This window comes from Manis pentadactyla, chromosome 2 (genome assembly GCF_030020395.1).
Source record: "Manis pentadactyla isolate mManPen7 chromosome 2, mManPen7.hap1, whole genome shotgun sequence".
Classification (NCBI taxonomy): Eukaryota; Metazoa; Chordata; class Mammalia; order Pholidota; family Manidae; genus Manis; species Manis pentadactyla.
In genome coordinates, this window is record NC_080020.1 from 33,944,467 (window position 1) to 33,966,930 (window position 22,464).

Genomic DNA, 22,464 nt, shown 5'->3' on the forward strand with positions numbered 1-22,464 from the left:
GGATGACATTTTGAATATGGCTTTTTCTCTCTTAGCCACGCTGTACAAACGTCATCATTTGCCTTCAACGGCTCGAGATTTTTATTTTTGCTATTTTTATGTTTCTGAAAAATAGAAAGAACATTAGCAGTAAAGCATACCAACCAGCATAATAAAGTACATTGGACCAATGAATTTAAAGAACAAGAAAAATATAAACTACATTAATAGAGGGAAAGCTTGTGCATGAAAGGCATAATATATCTTTAAATATTTCAAGAACAGAATTATTTCTAGCATAGTCCAAACATGTACACATAGGAGATGCAAATCTATCATATATAGACATTAGTTGGCCATTTGATCGAGATCCATCTCCCGGTTTGTCTCCTATTTGCTAAAATCACATGTAACAAAACATGGATAATTCATTCTAATGACATGGTAATGGTGGGAAGCTAAAATAGAGATACGGTCAGAAAAGTAGTGATTTGAAGGAGGTGATTTTTTAATGCTTTTCAAAATGATTTTACTTATTTAATTATGAAAAGCACAACTCAGCTTTAATTGTACAATTGTTGTATACAGTATAACTCTAGTTTTTTGCCTAATAATATCTGCTAAGAAACCCATTATCATATTTTTGGGTTTTGTTACTGCTTCAGAGTTAGAGAAAAGCAACCTGTTTGGGGAATAATTAACAAGTTTTACAAAAACCACTGAAGTGAAAACTTGTGAAAAGTCCTGTATATTTTAGAATAATATACTAGAAGCACATTTTTTAAAAAGAAAATAAGGAAAATTTTATAAACATACATAATTACATAGAAGTTAATATTTGGGATCTCAGTAAGGAAACACATTAAGCCCTTTCTGTTTTATTTCCACCTGTAGAGTTTTAAGACCACTTTCCCTACACGTCCATGTGTAGCAAATAAAGCGCCCCCCGTGCTGAAGTAGCAGCTAAAGCCCTAAGTGGACTGGTCAGTAATAGTCAAGAGCCAACCATGCTTTGAGCCAGCCAGAGCCTGCATGGCTAACAAAGCAATTAGTAGCCTTTCTCTGATACATAGTGGCATCTTCATGCTTTATCCAATTATTCAGAATATATCAGGCATTATTTTATGAAGAGGAAGAATTGTAAGCTGCAAGTTAAAACATTCCCTGGTCTGCCCTCTCTCACGTGCGGAGGACCAGCTGAGGCCATGGAAGTGAATTTGGTCTGCTTGCCTGTTTTCAAATGTAGCTTCAGTCTGATTACAGACAAAAATAAAGACACTCGTTTGTGGGTGACAGGAATTTTTATACCTTTCCGGGACTCATCTTTGCCACCCAGAGAAATATTAGCTACAGTGTCACAGTTATTATATACAAGGTAACTGAGATTAAGAGATCAGATGCAAGGAGGGGAATAAAAACCCACACTCGATTTAAGGAGGAATGTTGCCTATGTAAGGACAGTCATATTTTTAAGAGGGAGAATTAAAAAGGGCAACTATAACTTTCAAATCTTACCCAAACAGAGGCTTCTGCTGACATCAGTATAACTCTTACTCATTTTACTAGTAATGTAGTTGAGCGCATGTATTAACACTAAAAGTGTTATATTCTCTTTTATTTGATTGAAAGAAGGGGAGGGTACTGTTTTGTGTCCCATTAACAAAATGATATCAAAATGGAAATATATGTCTTTCAGGATGAAATCTAATAAATAATTGAGAACCACTGTGATGACTGACACTTCACTACCAAGTACTCACACCTAACAGCCCTTTTTAGATTGTCTAATAGAAGCAAAATAAATCTATACTCAAAAATAGACCTGAGTTCACCTACATTTGAGATAGAAATTCATCTTCTCTACTAATTAAAGAAGGGAGCAAGGTATTTCTTACCTGCACATGATCTCGTGTGTGAGCAATACTCGGCACATTTCTGGGTTCTTATCTTGGCCTTCATACACTATGGCCTGTAAACAAAGGCATGATTTGAGCTAAGAATGGAACCAAGTAGCAGAGAGCAAACTTTCACAATTAAATTAACTACTTCACCACTGCTGAGGGCCAGTTAGCTTTCAGAGCTGAGGGCCTTCCTGGGCGGATTGTTTCAAGATACATTGTTAAGGATCAACCCAAATGGAGAGGAAAGGGATATGTTCCTCTGTCCCGTCAACCACCTTATTATGATGCACATCTTTGGATCAGTGCATGAGATGGGCTTCTGTTATTAAGACAACCACAATTCTTTCAATCCAGAATAAAAATAAATCTAATCAATGGCAAAGCAAACCCCAGAAGTTTTAGTAGCTTGAGATCCTAGTGACGTATAAAATAGAAAAGCACATGGATTTGATTTTTAAATGATATGCATTTGTCACTTCATTTTACTACTTCCAGCCCCAACATTGAGTCTTCCAGAGGGAAGGAGTAGAGAACAAGTGGGGGTATGGTTTTAATGAGTCCATTCACTAACTGCGTCTTCTTTGAGATGATTCATCAATCAGCGAACACCCTTCTTCCCACCTGCCGGCTGAAAACATGTGCTCCAGAGAGCACACCCACCCCACCCGAACAGTAATCCTCGCCTGCACATGCTGCATGTGTGGGCTTATGCCATGGAGTTATTTCCCTTAACTAAGAAGAATCACATCTAACTCTCAAAATCTGGAGTCCCAAGCCACCACTCCAGCCAAGATGTTTTTGTCTGTTTTTAGTAATGTCCATGCAAACTTTTTGCTTAAGATCACCAGGAAATTTCCCTGAGATCTCTGCTTCCTGGAAGATCTGCATGTTAATACCTGGGTCAAATTAAAACTCACAGCTATGGGTAGAAGAGTGCTCTGCATTGGGTTACATTTAACTGACTTAACACTGTATCACTGCATAATACTAATATAACACAGCTTCAAATTGTTAATAAAATTACTTTCACACATTCAGATAACTCTCAATTTCTTGGTGACAAAACTACTTAAATTAACCAGAAACTATCCTTATTGAGTACATAAAGATGCTGCAGCAACTAACTTGTAGTTGGCTCTAGTGTGCTTTGTTTACGAACCTGGCACATTCAGAACCTATAAAGGATGGGGACGGCTTAAGACACAGTGTGTGCAGACCCCTGGACCAGGTTCTGGTTAAGCTATCTAACTCCATTACAAAAAAAATTACAGCTAATTTTTTAAAAATGACAAAAAGTATCTGCATAAGGAGAAAACATTTCTCTACCATTGACCCATCAAAGCCATTTTTTATGATTAGCCTATCACAATCCTGTATTTTTTTAATGCTTCATTTTGACCTAAGTTCAGACTTACAGGAAAGTTACAAAAATATATAATTATAGGTAGTCTTAACCCAGATTCCTCAAATGCTTGCATTTTACTAACTTTGCCTTATCCTTTTCTAGTTTTTTCCTGAATCATTTATTAGTAAATTGCAGGCCTGCCCTAAATACTTCAGCATGTATTTCCCTAAAACAAGGAATTCTCTTACATAACCACAGTACAATTACCCAAGTCAGAAAATTAGCATTTAAACAATGCAATCACCTAATCTTCAGACTTAACTGAGATTCACCAATTACCCAATAATGTCCATGATAGCAAAAAGAAAAAATAAAATCCAACACCAATCATTGCATTCAGTGCTGTATCTCCTTTAATGTGGAACTTTCCTGAGTCTTTGTATTTCGTGACATTGGCATTGTTGAACAATACAGGCCAGTTCTTTCGAAGAACATCCTCAGTTTGGGGTTATGTTGTGTTTCCTCAGACTTAAGACTAAAAATTACACAGTTTAGGATCAGAACACCACAAATGTGAGGCTGAGTTCTTCTCAGTGTATCAAATCACACTGTCAACTACTTCCACCATGGGTGGTAAAGGCTGACCTTTCAGTGAAGGTGGTGTCTGCCATCCACCAGAGACAATCAGCTTGATTTCCCCACCGCAGGGCTACTGCTTCACCTTACATAGCTCATAACTATCATCTGGGGAGACAGTCTAGATTATGTTACTATCATACCATGTCCCAAATTTTCATCCACTAGTTTTAGCCTGCATTGACGTTGTTTCCTATGTTCTTTATAGACCTTTTCAAATACCGAAGTTGCTTTTTCTCAAGAAAATGCATCATGTAAATTGAAAACATTATGAAAGCCAAAAATTATATCCACCTGGTCATATTTACTGCCATCACTGCTGCAAAAACAAAATTAAACAAAAAACACTGTAAATAATTGATCAGATCACACACAGTGCTAAAAAAATCTGATCACATTTTTGTGAAATCCTATTACCACTTCACATTTGGGATGTTCTCTGAGTATCCCTGATAACCTCTGTTTCAACTTCAGTTTTTTGTCATGCTAAACTAACACAAATAACTTGGTAGATTCATAGATATTGGGAGAGTTTTTCCCACAAAAAAAACAGTTTGTCTTTTTCTGGAAAGAAGTTACATCAGACCTTCTTCATCTTGATTCTTTCTAGATGATACAATATCATACTGAGACCACTGGTCCCACTGAAGTCAGCGCACCACGATGACATTCATTTACACATATACTGCAGCACAAATATGCTCATGACCCCCCAAGACAGGAGCTGATCCATGGACTCCCAGGAATCCCATGTTTTTGTCTTTAGTGACTGAACATCATTTGTTAAAGTCCCAGGGCCTCTCAATACATCTGTCTACCAAACGCCAAACTGCTACTTTGCTTCTGGCAGCAGAATCAAAATGGAGAAACTTTCTTTAAATCAAGCACAGAAAAAATGAAAGCATGGATTTGGATTTGCTCAGAAATAGGAATACTGGGGAGAGATGGAAGCATAAAGTGTCTGCTGTCCCTCTCCTTGGGGCCTCAACAGAACAATGCTTTCAGCACAAAAATGCAGAGGAAGGAGTGCTGTTTCTGTGACTTCTGAAATAAAAGCATGTGAAACAGGGAGTCTTTTCTCTCTGCTATGGAGTAGAACTAAAATCCTGTAAACAAGGTAAACGAGAACCTCAGTGTAACAGGGTGAACTAGAGTGGAATTCTATCAAAGGCAAATCTACCTCTGACCTCACCTAAGAAGTTTTTGTTACTGAAAAGGCTTGTTAACACACACACACACATACACACACACACACACACACTCACACACACACTCTATATCATAAAGGGTGTGGGCCAAGAAATCAACAGTCTGATGAGATCCAAAATAGGAAAATATGATCAATTTATTTTGCTTAATGTCTCTGATGCACAGCATCAACAATAAGACAGACTGTTTAAAAATGCCGCCAAATTCTCCCTCCAGCTTACATGCACAACTGCACAACTGCCAGCCACACATCAACTCTCTACCATCTGCATTAGTCCACACATCAAGACTGGCTCACAGTTCAGCAAACCCAGACTTGAAGCCTAAAAAGAACTCCTCTAACACCAACTTAGGGAGAAGTTTCTGCTTTTCTTACTCATTTAAATATGTGTCTCTGTGGGGTGTGAATAAAGCTCATTGAGGCTGGATCAGCTGGGAGATCACAGAAGCATATAAGCAGCATTGACTATTTTAAGTGAAACCATTTTAATAGACAGCTGGTTTAGGGCCCAGACAATGGAACACCAAGAAGAAGGCTTATTTTCATCCTTCATAATAAATCATGTGTCTGTTCCCTGTGAGGAAGGTAGTCTGCTGTGGGAACAACAAAAACAAGAGTGGTTTAAATAAATCAATCTGTTTATCAGGAGTAAGGCTGGGAGGCCTGTTACAGAGATGGGCAGGAGAGGGAGAGAAAGCATATATATTATTAAATAAATGAATTGATAGTGAAGCAAGTTGGGTCTTTAACCTAAGAAACAAAAAATACAATATCAAGTAGAAAATGATGTTTACTTTAATTCTGCCAATGCAAATAAATCCCTTAAGGTGGCAGGAGTGTTTGTACAGGAAGAAAAGTAAAAGAATAAACAGCACTAACTTCATCTCAACTTTAAAAACCTGGTGAAACTGATAAACAAGTTGTCAAAACTTGATATATTTGCAGCAGACTTCTTTTTCTGATATACTAGCCTCCCTTTTCTTAATGTCCACCTTTAATAGGCAGAAAGAAAATATCACAATTATTTTGAATACTCTTTTAACTTTCGGTTGAGGAATTTTTCCAGAAATGATTTTTTATAATTAACAAAAAAGAAGAAAAATAGGAATCATTAAACTTTCACATCCTTATGCAACAGTAGTGCTAGGTTTACTGTGAGAGGATAAGATGCCATCAATGTTAAAAGCCCACTTATAAATTCACCTTAGCCATCTTTGAAAAGAAATAAATCAATCAACAGGGAAAATCTTCCTGACGTGCCACTGTTTTAGAAAGCATCTTGTAAGAATGTTCATCCCTGCTGTTCTAAAATATCACCGGCTCTTAAAAGTTCATTGAAACTTACTATGGTTAAAGACTGTACAGGAAAACGAAAATACACAGTGGACACCAGGATCACACTTCAATAGGATACCAAACGAAATACAGAAAATTGAGCTGGGCTTTTCTTTGTTTACTTTTCTAGTAGTTTTAACTCTTTGTATTCCATACTAAAATAAAGAGAGCGAGGAGAATACTTTTGATTTTGGTTCATCAAAATCTGAAAGGGTTTTAGGAACAAATTTTGTCATTAGGAGTCCTTCCTGGTTGACAACGAAAAACTAGGACACTTGCATTCATTAGTTGAAAGAAAGAAAGAGAGGAAGGAATGAAGAAAAGGACAAAGGAAAGAAAACAAAAAAAAGGAAAAAGAGAAAGGAAAGAAAGGCATCTGATCAATAATTTTTAAAAACTCCTAATTTTCCATTTAAATCAAAACAGTGATCTTGAAAATATGTTACCTCTTTTTCTATACACAAAATAAAAGGCCAAACCTAACCTGTCACTTTAAAGAATAAGCTCATGAATGTACAGAGTACCTCCTTCAACCAGAAGTGTCCTCTAAATAAAGACTGTCAAAAAGGTTTTGGTAGCAAATTACTAAGAGTTTAAATTAATCAAAAAATAATATGAACACCCACAATATCAATACACTGTAGTGTTAATCATTACACTTGACCACCAAGTTACACTGCTGGTCATTAAAAAAAAAAGTGCTGGCTTATGTGGCCCTAGAAATTTCCAGTAGGTAAAGGAGCCCTAGTTAAAATTAATCTGTGCCAAAGAAAACACTACCAATCTAACATTTCATAAACAATTGTCTCAAACAGCAATCCAATGTTAATAGAGGAATAAAAAAAAATTATTTTGCTTCAATTAGCAGCTTGGCTACTGGTGAACACATTACAAAGATGTAATTTCAGCTCAGGAGCTAAGCAGGACCATTTTCAGAACTGAATTAGAAAAGTTACAAATGAATGCTATCATATTCAGTATACTGTTCAGTTACATCACAGCCCTGAATAAGAAGAGAATGTATACAAAAAGCAGTTAGCTTTAGAATGCATCTTTTATGTCTCAAAGAAATAAAATTCCTTATATTACTCAGATGCCAAGATAGAAACTGAATCATTAAAACAATCGTACATTATATTTCTTTTTCACAATAATAAAAGATATTTCACCCACATGATAACTACATCAACATCTATATTTGTAGATACAACTGGCTTTCTCCACCCAATGGGACACTAGTAATAATAATAAAATAAAAAAACAACTAAATTATTATGCACTTAATATGTGCCACTCACTCTCCTAAGCACTTTACGTTTGAATTCATTTAATTTCACGACAGAGCTTTGAGTAGGTGATACCATTATTTCCATTAGTTTGATTCCAAATGCTTACATATTTTAATTACTAAGACCAAATCATTCTTGCTCAACATCTATATAAACAGTTCACGAACATCCAAACACTCCTTCATTTCTCTCAGCCACATAAGTCGTAAGAACAGAGTATCGGTTTAGTCATACAAGTTCGATAAATGCATCACTACTAATATGTTCATTTTTAATGCTGTTCAAACATTCACATGGAAACAGCTCTAGCGTAAATATCCCTGAACAAATGGCTGTATATTATCCAGGAGGGAGCAGTTGGACCGCCAGACTGGGGAAGTACTAGGCCATCTGGCTCCGGCAATCTCTCCAAAACCATCAGCTTTGTTTTCACCCCCAGACTCCAAACAACACATTTTCCACTGTGATGAGTTTACATTTTCCCAAACACAGGTCCTGATCATGCATAAAAATTCCAAACTTCTTCATTCCTCTATGTGCAAGGAAATTTAAATCACCTGCATTTTTGACATGTTACCAAAAGAGAGGGAAAGCTGCTGAAATATGGCTCCTAACTATAAAATTGCCCTGTCCTTTTTTGTTTGTTTCCCCAAATATATGAAAGAACCCCTCTGCTGGCCTAGTGAATTCCTTTGGAACTTATTGATATACTAAAAATGTGTTTATCTACCAATGACGAACAATGACCTGAAAGGGTTGTTAATCAAATCTATGTAGCAGTGGCAGGATATAATGAAACGATCAATAGGAAAAATGCTCTTGCATCAATAACTTAAAGCACCCGGCACATCAAAACAAATGTAAAGAAGATTAGCTGGGAAGAGAACTATGGCAGCATTTCTGATTATTATACCTTGGACTCCCCACTGTGTAGGGAATTTTTAGGGTCCCCTTTGCCATATTGACTACCTTCAAATCCATACATAACTAGGATTATGCAGCTATTGTTTTCCCCTTTCCAAAAAAAAGTTTTTGTTTGGAGGCAGGGAATGTTTTGTTTTTTGGCTAACTTTATGGAATTTGTTGGTATTCTGTCTTTGAATTATAAAAATGCCACTTTTTTAAAGCAAGATGGTAGGATGGAAAATAAGTTAAAGGCATTTTTTTTAACTATTTAAAGATAACTCACTGAAGCAATCACAGAACATAATCATATTTCAAATACTACATGAAAATCTGAAAGGCACGTTAAACCTCAGACCTCCACCACTGGGTTACTTTGAGCTTCTGCAGTAGATACTGTTTCTGGATGCAACAGCTATAAACTTCTGGATCCTAGAGGCCTATAACATGCTCACTAATGGAATACCAAAAACAGCAATGACACAAAAACAACCTATTTTTAGTCCTGCTAAACTTGGTTTTGAACAACCCTTCCCAAAAGCAAGCCTCTTATTTTCTAGTTGGTGGATGAATTTTTAAAATATCATTATATTCTTTGTGTTTTATAACAGAGGCAAAGGGATAAAGGGGCTCAGATCCTTATGCACTTGGTGGAGTCCAAAATTAAGAGTTAATAATTACCCAAAATAGTGTAATGAGACACTTTGAAAAGGTGTGAAATGCTGTGTCATACCAATACATCTTGGTTGATTGAGTACATTTCTGTTTGATCTCAATGCTGCTAACTCCACCCAAGATCAGGAACATTCTATGAAAATACAGAGTGCACAGCTAGTTTTAGGTTTTGTTTGCCAAAGACTCCCTTTGAGTTTTTATCCCAACTTGTAAGTCAAAGATATGACATCACACACATAAAGCTGCATCTCTGATACGAAAAACGTTATGATAAACAAGCAGCTAAGAGAAGACACTTGAACTGTAGCTAGGTATTCCCTCCAATATTTATGATGTTATTAAAACTCATCACATCACTGCAATTATTCCATTCTGCACTCTAAATATCAAAATTCTGACTCTATCTGGAAGGATTTCACAGGGGAAAAAAATGCAACCATTTACTAAGTCGGTTTATATCAAGCCTTACTTCTGATTGAAGGGGTCATTGCATATTTAACTAAAATAAAAAATTTAAGAAATTTTAAATCAGAGTTGGTATTTAATTATCAGAATAATTTCAGGCTAGATGACAATTCACTGTTTCACTCATCAAAGCTAAAATGTAGCAACATGTCACAGCTAAGGAAAGTTATGCTTCTTCACAATGATCTGTTTCTGAAGTCTATTGTGTTAGTGTACACAAGAAGCTAACCTACTTACCAAACTCTTAGAGCACATAATCAACGAACAAGCAAGCAGATAATAGTTAAGTATTGCCTTTCAAAGTGAAAGGTACACAGAAGGCATTAGACAATTATTATGAAAGTAAACAGGTATGCCTCAAAAAAACCCCTTTTTCTCGATATTTTTAGACTAAATTCAGATTATTATTTAAACCTTTTTCAGGTCACTCCCCATCAAAATGTACAATTGCATACATTTTCAATTTTTGACTTTCAGTCACATTATGGCAAATGCCTTTCTTATATCTGCTATTATTAAAAATAAACTGTACCTTATTCTAGTTTCCTCACCTACATCTGATAGAATTTATGATACCAAGAGGTCAAAGAATGCTTTAAGCTGCAGTTTTTCTTAAGCCCTATGACCTTGTTAGTAAAATGATATTTGATATACTGCTTTATAAAAATCAAGATTATTCTCCCACCATGTGAGAGCGTGTAAAGTCAGTTCATATCATAATGGGAAAATCAATTCTTGGTGACACTTTTTGTTTGAGGGGTTTAAAATAAAGTTTTGAGAAAAGTTAATCATTTCAAACATGTCCTAATTTTGTTCTCCTTCCAATTATTCATTTCATAGTGCTGCCTATAATTTAATATCTAAGTGGCCAATGTTGCACAAGCAGACAGACTTTATATACTGGTTTATAGGAATTTTTATCTTTTAAAAAATAAATTCTAATAGATATATATGGAATATGTATTAGAGTTCATACTTTCCTCCTCTCCCTCCCATATTTTCTTCCTCTGATGAGAATGGCAGGAAAGGATAGCCAGGGTTTCAAAGACAATTATTTTAAACAAAACTCCACTTAAGACATTTCTGTTTTGCTATTAAAAAAAAAAAAGTTCTGAAATCAGGCTTTTGTGCTTCTGTTTGGCAGGAAAAAAAATGTTTTAATGAAATACAATGTGTCCAAATGAAAGGGAATTATCCTATGTAATAATAAAAACCAATAAAAAAATAAGACCAAGACTTAAGGTATAAATGTGATTTACTCTAAATAATTAACTAAGAATTAAACAGATCTTCAAGAAAGTCAAATGTTTTAGGCAAATAACTTGAAATAGATTTCAAAAGATATTTATTTACTATCTTAAAAACTGCATTTCATAACCTCATGTTTTCTACTTGGTTCACAATGAAATATGAGAGTAATAAGCAAAATGAGCTATTATTAAATTGGTTTTTGCTGAGTAGATTTTTTAATTCTCAACAGCTTATTGGTGTGCATTTTGTATAACATTTTAACCATGACATATCTAAAAACAAATACACATTTATACCCTAATTTGTAAACTTTCAAGTCAGTTTCTATGGAAGAAGAGCACCTTCCTTATTTTAAAGGGAATATTTTAAAATCAGAATCAAGCAAATAAGTTTTAATCCTCTTATTAAATTGGTGGTTGGTACAAACTGGATAACTTTTCTCTCTGTTTTGATTTCTTTCCCCCACCTAATAAAGCTGTCTCCCTTTTTGTTACTAAGTCATCCGACTACCTAACCAGCTCCCTAATTCTGAAACTAAACTTTTCCTTAAAATTAAAAAAAAAAAAAAAGCTTCTGTGCCTCATTAAAACGTCAGACCTCTTTTCTGACTCGGCTCATAATTGTATCTTTTAAACCATAACTCAACCTTAATGTATACTGCTTGACACTGCGTGTTGGGAAGTTTAAGAAAATGCAGTCCATGTACCTTTAAGACCACAAGCTCACTCATGCTGCCTGGCTTTTGGCCAAACTTGAAGGCAAATGCAGGAGGACTTTTGCAAAATATTCTCCAACAATTGTAGCTCCCTCTCCCAACACTACCACCATTACCACCTCTCTAAATAAAAAAAATCTGCGGAGTGGATCATCTACGTTCTCAGTCCATCTCACTATTCCTAGGGAACCTGCCTTTGCCCCCCACCCACTCTCTCTACCTTTTACCTCCCGGGAAAGGCAGAGATGGTTTGGTTTTCACAAGTTCAGCCCACACTGCACCAGAGTCCCTGGGGACCCTTGGCTCCCCTGGGGGGGTCCCTGGCCAGATCAAAGGAAGTTCAGCCTTTTTTTCCCCACTCAGCACCCTGTAGTCTTAATTCGCCAGGCCTGAGTTTCCCTTGGAAGGAAGGAGTCGTCGAACCATCTTCCCCACGCGGCAGGCGCAAGTGCATGTGTGGGCACTTGGGAAGCAGTGCTGGGAACGCAGTCTGCGGTCCCCCCTGACGTTGTGAGTTCGAGTCCCGACCCTCTCGCTATGGAGTAGTCAGCTTCTGGACTCCTCCAAAGTTCGCTACCCCAAAGTCATCCCCGCGGCGCGAAGTTAAGAAACTTACTTGTTTTGTCATGGAGTCAATGAGGCGCACGTAGAAATCCTGCTCGGTCCTTATCCCTGAGCGGAGGAGGGTAAGGGGATAGGGAGATGAACGAAGGAAAATTAAGTGAGAGAGGATCTGCCGCTAAACAAAAGCAAACAAACAAAGAATGGGGTTCCAAGTATCTGGAACTACAAATGTCCTGGAGAAGCACAGCCAGGACCCCCGCTCCCCAGTGTCCAGAGAGGGGCCTCTGGCCTAGTCGGACACTCTTGGAAGCCAGCCCCCAAGCAAGGCAGCTGAGAGGGCGGGCCCCCCATGTGGCTACTGCCCCTTCCCAAGGCTGGAGCCCCTCTGCTCTCTCTCAGGGAGCCATCAAGGCCACAATCGCTCTAGCCCCCTAAGCCCAGGAGACTTTGGGCCTGGAGTCTAGGCTCAGCTGAGGGAACAGGCCTAAGGACGCAGAGGGAGAAAGAAAGCGGCCCGGCCAGGGCCGGGGCTCCACACCTGGCCCCAGGTACGCGCGGGCCCGACACAGCCGCCCTCAGGGTGAAACCTCCTCCGGCAAAACTTAAGAGAGGCCAGTTTACCCCAAGGATGGCGGACAGCTGAGCTTGCTCAAAGGCTCTCGTCCACCTAGAGCGCTCCTCGCCCCCCTTCCCTCACCAGGAGCCCCGGAGTGCCGGAGCGGACCGGGCGGGAGTCTCACCGTTGCTGTACAGGAGCTGGAGCCGGTAGTGAATTCCATTATTCGTCTTTTCGCTGTTGGCTTCCTGGGTTGCGGCAGGACGCGAAGACACAAGACATGCAGGAGGGAGTTTGGCGTGAGAGAGTGGACAGATTGCGGCGTAACTTTCCTCAAGCTAGGAGCTCAGGCGGCGTAGCCGGACAGGTCCGGGAGCCCCAGAAACTCCGGCCAGCTGACATCCCTCTGCCGCCCTCCCCCCGACACTTACTGCTCCCTCTTGCCTTCCAGAAAATACCCTGGGGTGCGCATGGGCAGTCCCCTTCTCGGGGTCTAGGGGCCCGGGCCTGGGCCAGCAGAGGCTCGAGCCACGCGGGGTCGCGCGGTCAAGGGCGGGTTCAATCCCCAGCGCCCTGGACTCTAGAGTTCGAGGCCGTGCTCGCCTCTCGACAGTTCTGGGGGCTCCGCGCGAACTTTTTTGGAGCAGAAATTAATGGACGAGGAACCCGGGTTCGGCCAGGACGGGAGGTGGCTTGGGGGACCCCACACAGGGATGTGTTGGGATGCTTTGCCCTCGCGGAGGAGCGCGCCTCGCGGAGGAGCGCGCCTTCCGGAGCACCTCGGCCTACTAACCCGGCCGGGAATCAGGGGCGGCGGCGCCGCGCCCACTTACCTTTTCCTTCTCGACGAACCCCACAAAGGCCGTCCTCTCGATCTCCACAGGCTGGCCCTGCCTGTCGTAGAGGGCCAGGACGAAGTGGAAGAAGTTGGATTTCCGCAGATTGGAAGGCGGCTGCTTCTCAAAGTGAGCCCGGGCCAGACCCACCCCGCTGCGGCCAAAGACGAAGAGTTAGACGGCTCGGCCGGACCCCGACCCGCGACCCCTTGTCACCCCTCACACACACGCGGGCCCTCAGACACCCACCTCCTCTGCCCACAGAACTCCCAATGGGCGCCCTACAAGCCGCCTCGGGCGCCCTGGGCGCCTGTGGCCATAGGACAGGAGTGTTCTCGCGTGTCCCGTCCTCCCCGCCGACGACGAGGTGTTAAAAAGTTTAGTTTGGATTGTGCGCAGGAGCTAAAATGCTCTAAGCCTTTACTCCGACCCGACGCGCGCAGCGTGGGGAGGGAGGGAAGTGGCGGTGGAGGAGGTGAACCCGCATTCACGGAATAGACCCGGTGGTTTACAACTTGGAGGAGGGCATGGGAATGGGTTCCCTCCACCCCCTCGAATCTTCCGTTCAGCAGCGTGGGCAGGTGAGAACGCATGCTGAGCTTGCTCGGCTTCTCGCTGCAGCCGCCATCCTCCAGCAAACCTCATGCTCCCGGGCCCTGCGCGAGTGCCCGGCCTCGGGAAGCCACGTATCTCCCCAGATACAGCATGTGGAGAAAAAGGATCTGAGGGTGAAACTGAGCTGTCAGGGGTGGTCGCTGTGGGAAAGGGAACCGGGGGGTGTTTTTTAAAGACGTGTTCTGACAAAGTTTGCTGTTCCGCAGAAATCCTCACACTCATTCAAGAAATCCTAAGGACCAGGGCAGCTGGCTGAGCGCGCCCGCCGGGGGTCTGGAGGCTGGGGCGCCACTGACAGCCAGACCTGACCAGGGCGCGCGCGCGCACACACACACACACACACACACACACACTTTCGCTTCCAGCCCAGTTACCCAAACTCACTCTCACTACCAACCACCCCCATCCTTACACTCAGCGGGGATGGGAACGGTGTTGCGGACACTTGTCCCCAGCCCGGAGAAGATGAGGATGATGTAATTAGTCATCCTCCTGCTTCCCCTTCCGCCCTCTGAGCACGACAGGGCCTGCGGCTGCCAGATCCCCTACCTCCCCAAGCCCAGCTGGTGGCCTGGGAAAAAAGGGCCATTTCTCACTTGGGACCACGAGCCCCCACCAAGGGCGCTGAGAGTGCCCAGTAAAGTTTCTCCAAGTCCATCGCCAGTGGCAGTGCCTCCAGGCCACACCGTCTAGCATCCCAGGGACTGAGATCGGGGGAGAGGCTGGCAGGGCCCGTGGTGCCAGGAGGGGGGGAACCCTTGTAGATGTCAGGGTCAGAGCGGGAGTCACTGGTCTCCAGGTGGACCGAGAAAAGCTGAGAGAGCAGAGAGAGAGCAGGACAGGAGAAATAAGATATTCTGGGGAAAGGTGAAGAGAAGGAGGGAAAGAAAGGAGAAAGAGGAGAGGGAGGGGGCGCAGAAAGAAGAGAAGGAACGAAGAATGGGAAAGAAGGACGGAAAAAGAAGGGGGCAGGGAGGGAGGGAGGGAGGGAAGTGTAACAAGGGGGAAGGAAGGAAGGAAACAAGGAAAGAAAGGAGGAAAAAGAAAGGAAGAAGAAAGAAAGAAAGAAAGAAAAGAAGGAAAGCAAGAAACAAAGAGAAAAAAAGAAGGAAAGGAGGAAAGAAAGAAAGAAGGAAAGAAAAGAAGGAAAGCAAGAAACAAAGAGAAAAAAAGAAGGAAAGGAGGAAAGAAAAGACAGCCCGCTGGAAGAGAAAGCCGCCACATAAGAGCACAGACACCCAGCATCCCGCTAGCGAGACGCCTCTTCTGGCGTAAGACAAAATGAAAACAGTCCCGGACCGGGCCGGCGAGAGTGCCGGCGGGCGTGGGCTCCCCGCGGGCGGCGCCCGGCTCTCCGGCCGCGGGCGACCAGGGCAGCGCGGCCGCGCGGCGCCGAGCCCCGGCGGGCGGAGCGGCGGGCGGCGAGCTCGGCCCGGCCCCGCGGCGACCGCCGCTCCCGCCTCGCGGCTCGGCGACCGGCGGCTATGCTCGCGGGCCGCGCTGCCCGGGCGGTACCCACCTCTGCGCCGCCGTGTTGGCGTCCAGCACCCCGGCGCCCTGCATCCACGTCCGCACCGCGTTCATGCCGCTGCCCAGCGGCTCTTCCTTCATGCTGCTTCCACTCCGTTGGATGCTTTCCTGAATCCCAAACATGAAAACAACCTTTTCTTGTGGAAAATCTCCTCCCCCTTGAAAATATTTAAAAAAAAAAAAAAAGGGAAAGAAAAACGCCAGCCAGAGATTTTTTTTTTTTTTTGAGACGATGAACTCAAGCTACAAGATCAAGGCGGGCTGGAAAGCAAAATTTTAAAAAATGTAACCCTTCGCTCAAAAGTGAGCGATCACCAGAAAGAAAAAAAAAAGGAGAGGGGAGAGAAAAAAAGAAGGGAAAATCCAACGAAAAGACCAAAATTTTAAAAACAAGAGATGTATGCTTGGCTGTTGGGGGTTGTTTGGTTGGTTAATTTTTGGTTTGGGTGCTTTTTTTTTTTTTTTTTTTTTTTTTTTTTGTAATGCTCACAGGCCGGTGGAGGACAGGAGGGGCTGGAGTTTCCTTTTGTAGAGGTACCCTTCACTTGAAGAAGCAGGAAGAAAAAAAAAAAAGAAAGCCCTGATGGCAAATTAAGAAACAATAGACTCAACTCGCGCTGCCGGCTTTGCTACTTCAAGTGTCATTTTCCACAACCAGGCAAGTTTTTTCCTCTCTCTTTTTCCTCCTTCTCTCCCAACCAAAGCTGTTTCTTTCCTTTCAGTGCGTATAGATGAGGAGGACGCTGGTCGCCGTAGACAGATACACCAGAGAGGGAGAGCGGGGTGGGGGGCAGGGGAAGAGAGGGAGAAAGGAAGGGGGGAGGAGGGGGAGGCAGAGAGAGAGAGGAGAGGGAGGAAGAGAGAGGGGTGGACCCCGCTGGACGGAGACTCTGTTTTCTCCTTGCTAAAATAGAAGTGATTTGCAGGCTTTCCCTATGGAATCCAGTTTGACTCTCCCCAGAGCTAAACACAGGCACACTAACCCCAAAGGGAGGAGGCGGGGCCCGCGCCTCACGGGCCCGCCCCTTCATTTGCATAACGTCATCCTTCCGCCTCGGCGCAGCCAATCGCGGCTCGGGAGCCTGCTGGCTCGCGGCGCGGGGCCTCGCTAGCTCATTAACATCCCTCTCCGGGTGGCGCAGGGGAGCCGGCCAAAGTTCCTCGCGAAGTGGCAAGCAAAGGATCGCCGAGCCCCGGCGTCTGAGCTTGGGAGGAGCAGGGCTGAGCAGGGCAGAGCCGGGCAGGAGACAAGGGGGACAGAAGGAAGGGATTATAATTGTCAGGGATTTGAGCCGGGGTCTGAATCCTGGCCATTGCGGTCAATTTAGCATCCTCGCCGCGCCCCCCCAGGGCCGATATCGCGTTCTGCTCCGCTGTTCTGGGACGTCGGGGACAAAAGTGGAGGAGACAGGAGAGCCCGGGCAGGAAAAGCAGGACGCGCGTCCCAGGTGCCCACCTCTTCGCTTTGAGGAGGGAGTGGTGGGGTGGAAAATGGGTGTGCAAAGGTCAGGACTGGGAACTGGCGGAGGACACTGCCTCCATGCCGGGAGGTGTGGGTGGACTTCGGGACCCCAGCAAGAGAGGCGCCGCGGGCCCTCGGGGAGTGGGTACCCGAGCTCTGCCTCTAGTCTGGCCTCTGAAAAGCCTCTCGCTCGGTCGCGAGCCTCGAAGCCACCGGCGTTAGGCACTGGCCTCACATGCTCGCTCCTAGAGCAGTGCAAGGCATAGGTAAACGGTGGAATGAATGCTGTCGCAGGAGCTGTATCTGGATGCGTTTTACAATTTACTACGATTCATTCTCTAACCCCTCATGCCCACTCTCACCCCCAAAGTAGCTTTTTCTTTAAAGTAACTACAAATAACAACATCTCTAATTAGTTGGTTATTTGATGTAGTTTCTCTCTACTAAAAAGGGTGGGGCGCTTTAACAAACCCTTCCCAACTCTGCCCCTGCCATATGTCAAGAAATAGATCAAGGAAGGAAGGGAGAGAGCGTGGGAGGAAGGAAAGGAGGGAGAGGACAGTGCCTCCACCAAGGAAGAAATAGTCTCCCCCCTCAGACCTCTCAATGTACATGTTTGTGGCCGGCAAAGGAAATCGCTAGATGTTTCTGGGTAATATGCCCCATCATTTTTTAGCAGGTTGTAACCTCTAATAAGCACATGGTGAACTTCTATTTCATTGCCCTCAAAGGAACTCCATGACTGCAGCCAAATCTGCTAAGGACTCCTTCGGGAAAATTCTCTGCCAGAAATCCAGGTCCCCTTTCTGCCACCCTTTCTTGGCCCTTTGATTTAGGAAGCTCATGGGGTCATTGATGGAAGAGTACACATGCCCATGCTGAATGGAACTGAGACAGGCAAGTGTTATACTTTGTGTTCTTGGAAGAGCAGGAAAGTGGGAGCCACTTCCTGATTCCTAAACTAGATGAAAGACTGTTTCAGGCCTGCGGATGCATGGCCACTATCTGCAAACACTGCTTTATCTCTTATGCACAAAGGCTACCCAGCTTTTATGCCATTTAATCTGGACCACTAATGTGCTGAGCACTTTGTCCATGGTACCATAATTGATGTCATCTCCTCCAAGACACTCCTGAAGAGATCTATCTGACCCATCAGGATCCCCACAGCATCTTAGCAGAGTTCCTGTACATAGTAGGTGTTGAGGAGATGTATGTTGGTGGAGAGACTGCAAGGATTATAAATTTGTGGGAAGAGGAAAGGGGGGAGCTGGACCTTCTCCATCTCTATAGAATTTAAATGTACCATTCTGCTAAAAACCTAATCCTGCTAAAACTTCTTAAAGCTCCAAGCTTAACCTCCAAAACCCAAAGTGTCCCCAGAGCAATCCCTTCCCCTGTCTGGACCAACTGCTACCTGCTTTGAGGGGATCTTCCAAGGAAGGAAGCAGAGGTCACCTCCTATCAATGAGTCCCTAATAGCCCTGGCCTAGGACCCAGGCCTCCCTCTCCTTAATTACCTGAACTTCCATTTTAGTCTCTAGTAAACAGTGTTCAGGACTCCAAGTTGAGTCTGGTGGGGTACATACTCCAGTGATGAGGACCACATAATGGGGAATCAGATCACTGCCAAAGGGAGGCAGCAAGGGAGCCAGAGAAAGGAGAGACAGAGCCACTCCAAGGAACTGGATCAGTGAGAGGCAACACAACCACTGGCTTTCTGGGGAGTTAAGCAGAATCTAGAAGCCCTCTGCAAATGACACGTTTGTTGAGGGGCCTGCAGCTGCCTGTTCAAAAAAGAGAAATTGGTCTAGAGAAAGAAGACTCCACCATCCCAATTCCTGCCCCAGAGCCAGTCATCTGCAGGAACTAAATAAGAAGGAAGCAGTCTCCACATACGCCAGACCACAGGAAGAAAAATAAAAGAGGGCAGCAATCTTTTGATAAGGCTAATTCCCTTTGGCTGTAGGAAGGCAGCAGATTCCTCACCTGGGATTGTAAGTGTGCTTTATTTTAATCAAGCTAGTGTATTCATAGCTTTTCTTCTGGGTGTCCTTGTGCTTTCAACCTGGCTTTCTCACCCAGTTAAGTAGGAAGGAAGCTAAACAGAAGGTGAAAAAGAGACAAAGCGGATGACAGAAAACCAGAAATGACACCCAGGCCACCAGAGAAGAAACTTTTTGTGGATTTCCTCTGGTGAATATTGAAGTAGCAATTGCAATGTTAAACTTTCAAAAATCCCTTAAACACTTTTCAATCTTCCTCATGTAAGATTAGCACCACCTCCAGAAGGCATAGCATGTTTATAGAAGGGTGACCTCAAAGTATGTACTGAGACTGACTTCATCCTTTTCACATGAAGGGTACATCTCTTGTGAAAGGATACTTGTGTGTTCACCATTGCTCAGGCTTTACAGCATATCTGTGATATGACTTCAGGGTAGTTTTTAACAGTAATCTCAAATCTGGTTCTTCAGTCTGATCATATGTGGACGGGGTGGGGAGCATGGAATTTGTTTAAAATGCAGATTTCCAGGCCTTGTCCATACCTGCAGAATTAAGGAGAAAGACAGTGAGGGAAAAGGAACCTGTGCATGAGGAAAATACACAGCAGAATGAGTTTATATGTGGAAGGAGCCAATGGGAAGGCTTGATGTTTCCCCTGGAGTTAAGTCTCCCGCTGAGCTTCTCAGAGTTTCTCCCACAGTAGTGGCCACGATGGGAGTTAGTGGCCACCCCCTCCTTCTCAATTGCTCCAATAGATGGAGCTCAGATTCAGTGAGCAAGCACCCCACCACACACACCCCAAATTTTGAAATGTCCTCACTCTTGCCTGTCCTCACCCTCTTAAGGCACAGGGAAATCCATTCCTTTTCCTGAAGGCCGTCAAGTTGCTGCAGTAGCTAATTGGAGGGGGAGGGGTGCAGGTGAGAACACACTGGTCCCCTAGAAGACCAGAGACAACATGAATCCAGCCCAACTAGAACTGTGTGTATGTTCGGACAAAGAGGGAATCTACTCTGCTCATCCGCCCCCAGGAGGCCAGACTTGGGACCTGTGCTTGGAAAATTCCCTCGATCTCTGTTCCCCTTACGAAGACACACCCCTGGAAGGGTCGCCAGTCCAGGAAAATGTCCCCTTCCTGTTGCTGTTAGCCTGAGACCGCTGAGAGTGAGACCTGGGGAAAGACACCTCCTTCAGTGCTGGGAAGAAGGGAAAGGGAAAGATGGGCGGTGAAGGCCGAAGGCGTAAAGTCCCTTCGCATGCGGCCGGCTCCGGAAACATCCACTGGCGGCCTGGCGTCGCGCGCGGGGCTCAACGCGCTACCCACAGGAGGAGAGGGACGGCAGTAGGTGGTGGCTCGAGGCCCTGGAGAAATGAGGACCCGAGAGGGGCGCGGCTGCGTAAGGGTCCCTGAGCTGTACTCCGACGCTGGCGGAGGTGGCCGACGGCGAGCGAAAACCCTAACCTCGCCCCTCTAAGACCTGTTTCTACCCGCGGCCTTCGGGGAAGGCGTAGGAGAAGCAGGCCAAGGTTCCACCGAGAATCTGTCCTCCCTCCTTGCTCTCAGCCACCTCTGACAAGCGGCAAAGGGAAGGAGGCATTTCTCCGGGTCCTCTTTCCAATCCCCAGCGCTACAGAGCAAGTCCCATTTGTTCACCCAGGGTGACTGACACTTCCAGTCCATGGGAACGTGCTTTTCCCATTGTACAGACAGGGAAACTGAGATCTACAGAGGCACAAAACATTCACAGATGGCTAGGAGATACAGACCAGACAAACCCCGTGGGGGCTCTGCCCCGGTCTTGGGAGCGCTTAGTCTGCCTAATCGAAGGTTTGGAGCAAGGGATTCGAACAAACCGTTCCGGATCGAGCTTGTAGACTGACTCGGGTTTCCCCTGGGGCGGTCCCCAGATAATAATAGATCCCATTTGTTGAAGGCTTTACCGGCATAGACTCACTAAAATCCCATAACAGACAAAGAAGGCAGGTAAATTCACCCCCACTTTACAGGTGAGGAAACTGATGCCCTGTGATTGAAATAAAACAACCTGTCCACACCCACACTGCTCATAGTCGCCAAACTAAAATTTCTCCAGAGCCTATGCCCTTAACCTTGTATCCAAACCACACACCCATCAACAGCGCGTTGTCTACGGCTTTTCCCTTGGTCCTTGCCCCCGACGCTCGAAGATCCCTTCAACTCTCAACCCCCTGGGTACCCCCAGATAACAAAGGAGCATGGGTACAAGTTGCCTTAATCGAGGGCAGACAGCAGAAGGGAGAGGAGAGGGGAAAGGGTTCTGAAAACTCCTAATGCGCGTAGCGGTTGGGCATCCTGGCAGTCAGACACTGATGCGCCTCCTCCGGCCGCCCGCGACTTGTCGCGCCAGCATCGTGCCAGCTCCAGCTCAGATTCTGCCACATTTGCTATGTGACCTCCAGTCAGCCTCTTCTCCCAGTCCTAGCTGAGATCTTAGAGCTCCAGGAGCACGCAAAGTCAGGCTGACTAAACACAAGACTTTGTGGGGGTGCCCGCGACCCTCATCAGAGGGCAGAAATCTGGACACCTGCGGATGGAGGAAGACCATATGGCCTTGACATGACCATAGATAGCTCAAACTTAAAGTTATTCTGAACGGAGAGAATACAATTAGGGACACTGCCAGGAAGGATCTCCGCGTCCAAGACTGTCACAGGGCACGATCGTCCCCCATTCCCGACCCTTCCCTTCTGTCCAATAGCCCACGCAATTGGAGTCTAATCAGGGAAGGGCTCTTACTCCCAGGGCGGAAGGAAGATTCTGGGTGGGAGAAGGGAGCTCCTGGGCGGTTTGGAAATTAGCATCTTTTTGAGATGCCCAAGTCCTTCTCGCGTGTATTTACTTTGAGGAGCAATTTACTGGATATTTACGCACCGCTCTGCGCTGTGATGTCTTTGTTGGCTACAGAGATGCAAGATGCGGGTGATGTGAGTGTGCAAATATCTTTGTATCAACGAAGAGTGACTGCATATTTGTGGGCCTGTGCGGTAGCAGTGTGTAGAGGTGAGTGACAGTGCGCACTTGGGTGCGCGTGTGCTTAGGAAATCATTCGTTGCAGACGAGTACGTGTGCATGTGAACAGTGTATGCATGTGTCACTGGTAGACGTGTCTCGTTTATGCGAGTGGGTGTGCGAGTGCAGAAATACATGTAA

The 22,464-nt window shown here is 44.5% G+C and overlaps 1 protein-coding gene across 11 annotated transcripts in view; it reads right to left on the minus strand.

The window, feature by feature from the left end:
* Nucleotides 1–17,653, minus strand: part of EBF1 (EBF transcription factor 1) — a 376,768-nt gene extending 359,115 nt beyond the window's left edge. For 2 of the 11 annotated variants that reach the window (XM_036915169.2, XM_036915248.2), the window contains exons 1-5: nt 15,795–17,651; nt 13,658–13,814; nt 13,009–13,072; nt 12,321–12,376; nt 1,875–1,948 (exon numbers count right to left, since the gene is read on the minus strand). In XM_036915169.2, the coding sequence (XP_036771064.1) occupies nt 1,875–1,948; nt 12,321–12,376; nt 13,009–13,072; nt 13,658–13,814; nt 15,795–15,928 (485 nt within the window). In that variant the 5' untranslated portion in view covers nt 15,929–17,651. Of the gene's footprint in view, nt 1–1,874; nt 1,949–12,320; nt 12,377–13,008; nt 13,073–13,657; nt 13,815–15,794 lie in introns of all 11 variants that reach the window. The other 9 variants (XM_057491212.1, XM_036915851.2, XM_036916029.2 and 6 more) reach the window with 7 other exon arrangements.
* Between the last annotated feature and the right edge of the window lie 4,811 nt (nt 17,654–22,464).